The 10,263-nt window shown below is 39.6% G+C and overlaps 1 protein-coding gene across 1 annotated transcript; it reads left to right on the forward strand.

Annotated features, from left to right (window-relative positions):
• Window positions 1-374: 374 nt before the first annotated feature.
• Window positions 375-7,805, forward strand: LOC106342914 (5'-3' exoribonuclease 2). Its single transcript, XM_013781979.1, is given in 30 exon segments — window positions 375-632; window positions 712-815; window positions 901-977; window positions 1,200-1,295; window positions 1,297-1,392; window positions 1,467-1,586; window positions 1,691-1,753; window positions 1,926-1,974; window positions 1,977-2,074; window positions 2,184-2,348; window positions 2,692-2,769; window positions 2,850-2,867; window positions 2,869-2,896; window positions 2,899-2,936; window positions 4,187-4,354; window positions 4,611-4,664; window positions 4,666-4,705; window positions 4,805-4,902; window positions 4,996-5,070; window positions 5,496-5,623; window positions 5,701-5,777; window positions 5,867-5,907; window positions 5,995-6,069; window positions 6,166-6,323; window positions 6,501-6,573; window positions 6,575-6,606; window positions 6,687-6,768; window positions 6,934-7,023; window positions 7,025-7,545; window positions 7,547-7,805. Coding segments are annotated over 30 exon segments (3,006 nt in total). The 5' UTR covers window positions 375-438; the 3' UTR covers window positions 7,617-7,805.
• Window positions 7,806-10,263: the final 2,458 nt, after the last annotated feature.

Below are 10,263 nucleotides of genomic sequence, written 5' to 3' on the forward strand. Positions count from 1 at the left end.
ATATTAAAAATATTCTAATTAAAATATGTAAAATTTAATATAGTTTTAAGGAAATGGACAAAATAAAAAAAAATTACACATAAAATAATCATGATTTTTGTCAACTGGGCGGATCATTATTTATATGATATCGCACACGAAAGAAAAATTTCTGTTTTTAAAATTATCTAATTAACTCTATACTCATTTTTTTATATTTTTTATATGATATCACACCTTCGTAAAAAAATAGATAGTTTAAGATGCAAAAAAAATATTTATTTAATGAATATAATATGAACGAATATTACAAATACATCATTTAATAAAATAAATAATTAAAAACCGAAAATTCATATTGGTATGACCAATTAACCTTAAAGATGTATCCCTGTGCGACCTAACGAGCTCCGTAGCTGTTGACTACCGCCGCAACACAAGTCTTTTGAGGATTTTCTGATGGGAGTACCGTCGTTCTACAGATGGTTAATTGAGAGGTACCCATTGATTCTGCAAGATGTCATCGAAGAAGAACCTCTCGACGTCAAGGTTCCGGTCGATACTATCAAACCTAATCCTAGCTGCGTCGAGTATGACAATCTGTACCTCGACATGAAAATAATCATTCATCCTTGTTTCCATCCTGAAGACAGGGTAACACATTTTTTTTTTGCTCTTCTTTCTCCGAATTCATTCATTCATTCATTCATCCATCGGATCTCTCTTTTCTACAGGTTCTCCAACAACGTTTTCAGAGGTGTTTCAATGCATGTTTTATTACATAGACAGACTTTTCGTCATGGTTCGACCTCAGAAGCTGTTATTTTTGGCTATTGGTGAGTGTATTATCTATCTTATGATACTAGACTTGTTTTGTTTTTTAATTCCTCTTTTGATTTTTCTTTTGGTGTAACTTTTTAGATGGTGTTGCTCCAAGGGCTAAGATGAATCAACAAAGATCCAGAAGGTTTCGAGCAGCAAAAGATGCAGCAGAGGCCGTATGAAAAGATTCTGTATCAATCGTGTGCTTTCTTTGATTGTGATGGTAGTGTGAGTTTCTTTTTATGTGAAGACAGTTGTTACATTACCATCTTGAACTGCCATAACTTTTGGTCCACGAATCTGTCTTATATTTCTGTGTCGTAACCCGTACTTGGCTTCTGTTCAGACTACAATTAAAGAAAACGTTTGAAATTTGATCTGTTCACCTGTTTTTTTAGGCTTCTGAAAAAGAGCGACTGCGTCAAGAGTTTGAGAGTGAAGGGAGGAGGTTACCTCCTAAACTGGACTCTCAAGTTTTTGACTCTAATGTTATGAACTCCTGGAACGGAGTTCATGTCTACTCTTTCATTTGCGTTGCAATACTACATTCACGTTAGACTTAACTCTGACCCTGGTTGGAAAAATATTAAGGTACTAATTATATTTTCCTTATGGCTATTTTTATGCATTGTTCAGGCTTTGACCATGATTTTCTTCTTCTAAAGGTTATCCCCTCAGATGCTAATGTTCCCGGTGAGGGGGAACACAAGATCATGTCTTACATACGTCTTCAAAAGAACCATCCTGGTTACAACCCCAACACTTGTCATTTTCTGTATGGTTTGGTATGTAACCTCCTGTTATTTATTTTCTTATGCTCCTTCATGTTAGATTTGGTATCTTGGAATTATTAATTAAGGCCTTTCTTCTTACGATTTGTGAATAACAGGACGCCGACTTGATTATGCTGGCTTTGGCCACACACGAAGTTCATATTTCTATCCTTCGTGAGGTTTTTTTACCAATCTATCTCGTTAACAATGTCTACACTTACATCTTCAGTATTGTTTTGACAAGTAATTAACATCTGAAATAGTCACAAATTTGTATGCGAGTCTTTTATGTTTCAAGATTCACTATAGAATGCCAATTTAATGTTTTTTCGTCGTGGTGACTTCACCTAGGTTGTTTTCACTCCTGCACAACAAGACAAATGCTTCTTGTGCGGTCAGCTCGGCACTGGGCAGCAGATTGTGAGGGCAAGGTATAGAGCAAGACAGGAGACTTGTCTGATAAAGCTGAGACAGATGTTGTGGCTAAGAAGCCATACCAGGTATGTTTAAAGGTTACACACTTCAATACTATTTTTCAAAATTGCATGCAATGTAAAAGGCTCATTAATATCTTTAGCATTATCATTATGTTCCCTTATCTTTTGGCAGTTCGTCAATATCTGGACGCTTCGAGAGTATTTGGAGCACGACATGCAGATACCTAACTCGCAATTGCAAAAAAATTTGGACCGCATAATTGATGACTTCATCTTCATCTGTTTTTTTGTTGGCAATGATTTCCTGCCACATATGCCTACACTGGAGATACAGGAAGTTTGTTTTGTCTTAGCTTTCTGTTGTTATAATTGTGTTCCAGGTTTTAAAATGTTGGGTACAGTGTATGATCGATCATATATCACTCTTGCTAATTCTCGATATCTGCTGAAAAATAGGAGTTATTAGATATTTGAGCTTCTGTAGCTGTAAATCAATCCATATGAAATCCTTATAGAAGTCTTCATTTATGGTTGGAATGGAATAGCTTAGTACATATTTACTCAATAGTCTTTCTTTCAGTATAATTGATGGGTCAATGAAAGTCGATGAGCTTGCTTAGAACAGCTTGACAAGTTTGAAAGTCTATAATTGATGTGTCAATTACTTTTCTGTCTTGCAGGGTGCTATATAATTACTTATGTCCGTGTACAAGAAGGAATTTGGATCAAGTACAAGTTACTCAAGTAATGGAAGCAAGGTGCATTGCTTAAACATTTTTCATCGTACTTGATGTGGCTATCGGATTATCTTTTAAAACTTTCATATTCCAACTTTTAGCTGAATTTAAAAAATATGAGAGCATTTTATCCAGGCCGTTGGGCTCTATGAAATAATATATTTCAAAGAAGAGCACAAAACCATCAGGTTAATCTCCTTCAATAATATCCGCATTTTCTTTCCTTCTCCATAATGGAAGCTATACGATTAGAAATATCCATGCAGCCTTCGAGGCCAGTGAATGTACTTGTTGAGAGGACTTGATTAAGATAACCTAAGAAAATGCTTAAACGAAGTGAATGTTTTGAAACGCTAACCCTGTCTGAAAATACTGCCATTTTGCATCGCTATACCTAGTATTACACGTTTGTTGTGGAGAGAAATTGCATTTTTAAGGTATTGTATCCATCAGTTTTCTTTCTGATAACGTGCCATTGGCCTCTCTCTGCATGGGTTAATAACTTCTCTGCACTACCTTGTACTACACCCCTTTGATCATCCACCAAAAATGAAAGTATAACGCCCTCACCCGCCCACGGCTAATGGGCCACCCACGTCCGCTCACTCGGCCCATGGACTCCATCCCATCCGACGGGTGGTGCATTAATTTTCCAAGGCTCGAAATCATTGTTTACTGACCCTGCAATCACCACCCGACCTTTTTCCGTGCTTTGGCCTCACTTCGCACGCTATCGCGAATCACTTCCCGATAGGTCACCCATCCTTCCACTACTCCAGCTCAAGTACGCTTAACTCTGGAGTTCTTTCAGGATGTGCTCCGGAAAAGGTAAGTCAACTTTGGTGACATAGGTAGCCAAATCAATTCTCTTAAGCCTTTTCACATATCACAACTCGGGATGTTACAATTCTCCCCCTCTCAAAGAACGCAACGTCCTCGTTGCGGCCCGACAGGTCTCAAGATGCCTCTCAGGTCAGAACTGAGATGGCTAACCAGCTCTGATACCACTTATAACGCCCCAACCCGCCCACGGCTAATGGGCCACCCACGTCCGCTCACTCGGCCCATGGACTCCATCCCATCCGACGGGTGGTGCATTAATTTTCCAAGGCTTGAAATCATTGTTTACTGACTCTGCAATCACCACCCGACCTTTTCCCGTGCTCTGGCCTCACTCGCACGCTATCGCGAATCACTTCCCGACAGGTCACCCATCCTTCCACTACTCCAGCTCAAGCACGCTTAACTCTGGAGTTCTTTCAGGATACGCTCCGGAAAAGGTAAGTCAACTTTGGTGACATACGTAGCCAAATCAATTCTCTTAAGCCTTTTCACATATCACAACTCGGGATGTTACAGAAAGCTTAGTAAACAGGATTCTGATAAATTTGCATGGTTTAGTATTTCAATGATGCAGGTATTGTGATATCTGTTACAGAGGCAATCGGAAAGGTTTAGTCGTGACCGAGCTCAATCGAGCAGAAATCGTAACTATGACCCGGTTGTGCAACTAGATTCTCTAGTTGAAGTGTCCGATTCATTGCGTCCGTCATTTGACAATAACACTAGTGTGGCGAATGTGGAAACATAGTATAACATCCAAGAAGTAAGTCACCGGATTATGAATTTCAATAAATTTTTAGTTTCTTGACGGAATATTCTATCTTTGTGACTTTTGGTTGGATTGTAGTTGATTTGTGTGATTATAACCTTTGTTTGTTAGGTGTAAACTATTTTTTCTCTTTCTCCATTTCAAGTTTTGGTGAAACTGTCAAGTTATGCTGTTTTTTTGCTTGGTGATAATTAGGGACTTAATCTTTACTTTTTCGTTTGAATTGTATTAAATACACTCTGGATTTCAGGAAATAGATAACAGAGAACAATTGAAGTTTAAGCTTAAGAAACTGTTGCGGGAAAAAATCAGATGGGTTCAGTTCAGGAAAAGGCGAAGAAGATAGGTCATTTTTTCTCAGCTGCATAAATGCTTAATCTTCGTGAGCTTGTTTTTCACATCTGCCTAATCATGCTGGCTATTTGACATGGCTGTTGTATGATCAGGTGAGGCTAGGTGTACAAGGATGGAGGGAGAGATACTACGAGGAGAAATTCATAGCTAAGACTATAGAGGAAATGGAACAAATATGCAGAGATGTTGTGAGTTTCCTCATGCCTGTAATTTGATGGTAATAAATTACGCTTACGTCAACTTGGAATGCACAAATTTACTGTTTTGTTATTATTGGCCAGGTTTTGAAGTATACAGAAGGTCTTTGTTGGATAATGCATTACTATTATCATGGTGTTTGTTCATGGAATTGGTCAGTTTCCTGTCATCCTCGTACATATATAATATACTTTTCATATTTCCCTATTTTCTCTGTTCGTTTCTTGTAATATTTTGAAGCAGGATGATTATTGCGCCTAGATAAACAATATATTCTTTTAGCATTGTAATGCTCGTTCGCATCATGCTTCATGTTTTAGTAGACTGTTCAATATACAAACTTTTCCGGGCTTCATATTTTTGCCATCCATCTTCTACTTAAACATAACCTCTAGTATATTCAACTGAGATGTTTCCAATTTTGCTTACATCGGGTCGGAACATGATTTAATTCCACAATAACCTTGTTCTAGAGGCAAGATGGCCTTAGTAATAGCAACTTTAGCAGAAATGAGTGAACTGATTCCTACTTTACCTTACTCCCTATTGTTTGTCTTTGGTTAATTGCGTGTTTGTTTTGCAGGTTTATCCTTATCATTATGCACCTTTCGCATCTGATCTCAAGTTCCTTGATAAGCTAGATATTAAGTTCGAACTAGGTTCCACATTTAAACAATTCAATCAGCTTCTTGCAGTTCTTCCATCTGCAAGGTAATTCTATCTGTATTTCTGAGTGTTCATCATCTCTCTCTGCCGTCACTGGTTTGCTCACTGGATTCCAATCTCAGTGCACATGCTCTCCCAGAATGTTTTAGGAAACTGATGACAGATCCAAGTTCACCCATAGCTGAGTTATATCCTCCCGGTATGTGTTTTTTTTTTGTGCAGAATTAGTCTCGTTCATTGTAGTATTGTCCAATCCATGTCTCTCATTTTCCTTTTTTCGGTGTGCAGATTTTGAGATTGACATGAATGGAAAGCGCTATTCTTGGCAGGTTTGATTGTCTGTTAAGCTTATTAAGGCAAACACTATTTCTAAAGTTAGATGTAATAATGCATATTTTCCATCTTTTCTTGTAAAGGGTATAGCAAAACTGCCTTTTATAGAAGAACAGCGTCTTCTGGATGCAGCCGCAAAATTGGAGCACTCACTGACGGTAAGCCTGTCTCATGCATAGATATTAACTTTATCGTGTTTATTTGTGTATACGAATCACATGAAACTTTGATTTCCTTGTATTTAATTTTTTCAAAACGAAGAAGTTCGAAGAAACAATGTTTTGTCTGACATGCTCTTTGTGGTTTTATCTTATCCGCTTGCTGAGCTCATCCGTTCTCTTAGTAGCCGCACTATTAAATTGAGCAACAAAGAACGAGCAACAGTTAAAGAAAAAATTGACCATGGACTAAGGTTTGTGTATAGATCTTGAGAATGGGTGATTCGGTTGGTAATAGTTGTAGACTTGTAAGGGTTAAGATAGTGATTTGATTTTCTGTTCCTAGTTTTGTTATAAAAGAAAAGGGGCTAGTTTAGTGAGGAAGCCAAGTTGGAAGTTAGAATTAAAATTGAATTTATTGATAACTGCAGTGAAGGGATGAATGGTTACTTGGCGTTATGTGGTGGAGATCGTCAGCATTCATGCTTCAGCTCCCCCATCGAGGGGGATGGAAGATGTATTAGCCAATCAAGTGATGTAAGCTCTTTTATTAAGAATTTCGGTGTTGTTATTTTTAGGCCTCCCGAGTTATATCAAATTAACACTTTTTTGTACAGTTGTGCCATATACAAACTTCCAGATGATCTTAGAGGAAGCGACATTGCTCGTCCACCTCCAGGAGTGGTGTTGCCTAAAAAGGTATAGTTGATTGTTACTATTTGCATCTACTTGTCTTCTGATTTTGTGTTTGACGTTGTGGTGAAAAATAAAGAAAGCTGTTTCTATAACCAAAAACACAGCCTACTTTTTTTTTACGACTTAGTGGTTACAGAGTGTTCTTTATTTATCGTGTTCACATCACAGACTGTACAACTAGCGGATTTGAAAGGTGGAGCTAATCAATGGCATGAAGATGGTGATCGAAGACGAGCTCCTGCAAAGATTATAAAAATAAAGAGGTGAAGATTATGAATCTTTTGTGGGATCCAAAGTTTTGGAAGACCTTTTTGTGTTAAAATCTGTTTTCTCACTGTTTGAGTATCCATTTCGGGGGATAGGCTTGGGAAAGCAGCGCACAGATCCGAATACTATATTCCACAACAATCAGGTGTCGAGAAAAGTCCCATCACTCCGAGGGAGTGCGGTACAGAGGAAACACCCTCAGAGTGAATTAGCGTTGAAGAAAAACAGAAGCCATCAAAGTGAACTCACCGAGGAGGAGAAGACATCAATCAGAAAGCGCAAGGAAAAGGAGAAAAGAGGGAGAAATATGGCTAACAGAAGGGACAGAGCGAAGAATGAGCAGCAAGCAAACAAAGGAGAAAGCAATCTGGAAAACAAAAGGCCTCGAAGTGAAGTCAATGAGGAGAACAGACTGGAACACAAAAGTCCTCGATTCACTGAGGAGCGAAACATAAACACTGAGGGTAAGGAACAAAACACATGCGCTCAAAGCGAACTCACTGAGAAGAATGCAACGAAAGCGTAAGGAGAAGGAGGAGAAAAAGAGAAATTTAGCTCATAGAAGAAACAGATCCAAAATATGAGCAAGTAAACGAAGGACTGTTAGAACCAAACATTTTGATACTCAATTAATGTTTTAGCGATCGTTCCATGCATCTTTAGTTTCACAAGCTACCTTCCATCCATTGTACTTGTTGGTTTGTTTGTTGTGCTTTCAGTTGGTGTTAGTGTCAAACTAATTTGTTGAGATAATCTGGAATCATATATGGTAATTAGATAAAGCTCACGGCGTTGCCAAAATTTGCACAAATCCCCTAAAGGTTATCGCAAAATCTTCTATAAAATTGTAGGGGTGATCAATCGAAATGATGTTTTTTTTAACACTTGATGAGAAGATAGAACAAGAAACATATGAATAGGCCATAGCTACGTGTTGCGGTCAAAATCGGCCACGACGGAATCAATGTCTGAAAATCCGTAAAAATCGGCATGAACGTTTTTACGAAAAATAAATCTTCGAAAAAGATTTATTTTTACGAAGAATCTTGTGGAGAAAACACATTCACGAGACATCGGACAAGAGCTTGAAATAGGTCACTACGCAACGACCGAGGTCGAGCCAAGCCCGGTCGCTACGCAGCGACCGAGCGTCCGTTCCGCTCGGTCGCTACGTAGCGACCGAGATCGAAGCTAGCGACCGAGCGTCCGTTCCGCTCGGTCGCTACGTAGCAACCGAGCTCTCCCAAGACGTCGATACGACACAAATCCATGCATTTTCGTCTACTCTTTAAATGCTATCTCCCGTAGACTGTGGCTAAATCATTCTATGTTTCCCGTCACGCGAAGTCATCAGTCAAACTCTACGATAAAAACTGCGGGAAGTTTGCTTTTATCGAAGAAAACGTAATAAACGTTTCGAGCTAAAGACGGCCCAAAGAGACCTATGACGAAGCTCGAAGCCCACTTACAATTTCTTAACCAGAAGCCCATAAGCCGTATGACGGTTTATGCTTGGTTCGTAAGGCAAGATAAATGTCAAGTTTCCGCGGATAAATGTGAAGTTTCCGAAGATAATCACGAAGACCGGGAAAAACTAAATATCTCCATTTTTAAGATATGACGGTTTAAGGGCAGAAGGAAAAAAGCGTAAACCGACCTAGGAGCAAGTATATAAGGAGTCCTAGGCGAGAGGCACGAGGGACAACTTTTTTAGACTCAGAACTAATGGCTCCATGAGGCATTATTCTCGTCATGCTCAGTTTCCATGATTGGCACCCGATTACTAGACGAACGTGCACAAGCAGTTCGATCTCTTGGTTCACTCTTGAACTACGTTCGGCTTGATCCTCGAAAGGGGTACTTAGGCAGCCTTTCATAAGGTTCAGTCCGAAATCAATCCAAAAACATTTTCTGTATTTTCTTCGCCTTTTGTTATCGAGCTGCGACTCAACTAGGTTTGAGCTTTTAGGCCGATAGAACTAGGTAACTCGCTGACAGCCTTTGCGGTCAAAGCTTTTATGATCTCTTGTAATGATCGCAACGCTCTTACGCGGACTCGAAATAAGATCTACTGTTTTCTCTAAATTCGTTTGTTATCTTTTCATGATTTCCGCATATATTTGGTCACTTGCCATTGGCTCTCGCAGAGATCCGGGACCTCTGGGAAATTAGGGTTTTCCTAGTTTCCTAATTTAAACGTAAATCGACAGTGCGAATTTCGGTTCCCACAGTTTGGCGCTAGAAGGAGGGGAGGTACGGATTACTCTAACTCATAGCCGCAAAACTCTTGATCAAAACAATGTCTGGAAATATGAAAGAGAATATCGCAGTTCGCAACAACGCTGGTAAGAAAACTCCAGCCGCCACTGCGCCTATGGCCAACGCCTATGCAAACGCCACAGTTCTTGAGAAAATCGAAAACCTTGCTGCGACTTTTCGCCACAGGAAGTGCAATGAAACGAGCTCGCGATTTCTCTTTTTAAACATAAAGGGAAATGATAAATCTTATCAAACCCCATAATTTTGGCTCATTACCGAACAAAAGAAATCTCAATGCGTAAGGGTTTTACCAAAACAGGTTTTCCGAAAACATTTCGGAATGGTAAAATTTGTTCTCCCAAAAACCGTAGAAAACCCCTAGGTTAATCGCTGAAAAAAGAAGCGTAACAAATCGATTACACAGCTCGGTCGCTACGTAGCGACCGAGCAAGCACACGGCTCAGTTGCTACGTAGCGACCGAGCTGTGTGCATGCTCGGTCGCTATCGGTTGCTACGTAGCGACCGAGCTCAAGCCAACTCTCCACTCGCTACGTAGCGACCTGTCAGGCCTAAAAAGGGTCCTCCTTTGCGTTCTCTTTTGAATCCTCATCGTAACGCTTTTCGTTTCATCTCAATCAAAGTTTCCGTTGAGATTTTACGACGAAAACAAGTAAGACTCTTCCTGGCTTGCTTCCACTCGCTACGTAACGACCTGTCAGACCTACACTCGCTATATAGCAACCTGTAAGGCCTCAGAAAATTCCTCCTTTACGTTCTCTTTTGAATCATCATCGAAACGCTTTTCGTTTCGTCTTAATCGGAGTTTTCATTGAGATTTTACGTCGAAAACAAGTAGGACTCTTCTTGGCTTACTTCTACTCGCTACATAGCGACCTGTCAGACTTACTGCTCGCTACATAGCGACCTGTCAGGCCTCAAAAAGCTCCTCCTTTGTGTTCTCTTTTGAATCC

Source organism: Brassica oleracea, chromosome C4, assembly GCF_000695525.1.
Source record: "Brassica oleracea var. oleracea cultivar TO1000 chromosome C4, BOL, whole genome shotgun sequence".
Taxonomy (NCBI): domain Eukaryota; kingdom Viridiplantae; phylum Streptophyta; class Magnoliopsida; order Brassicales; family Brassicaceae; genus Brassica; species Brassica oleracea.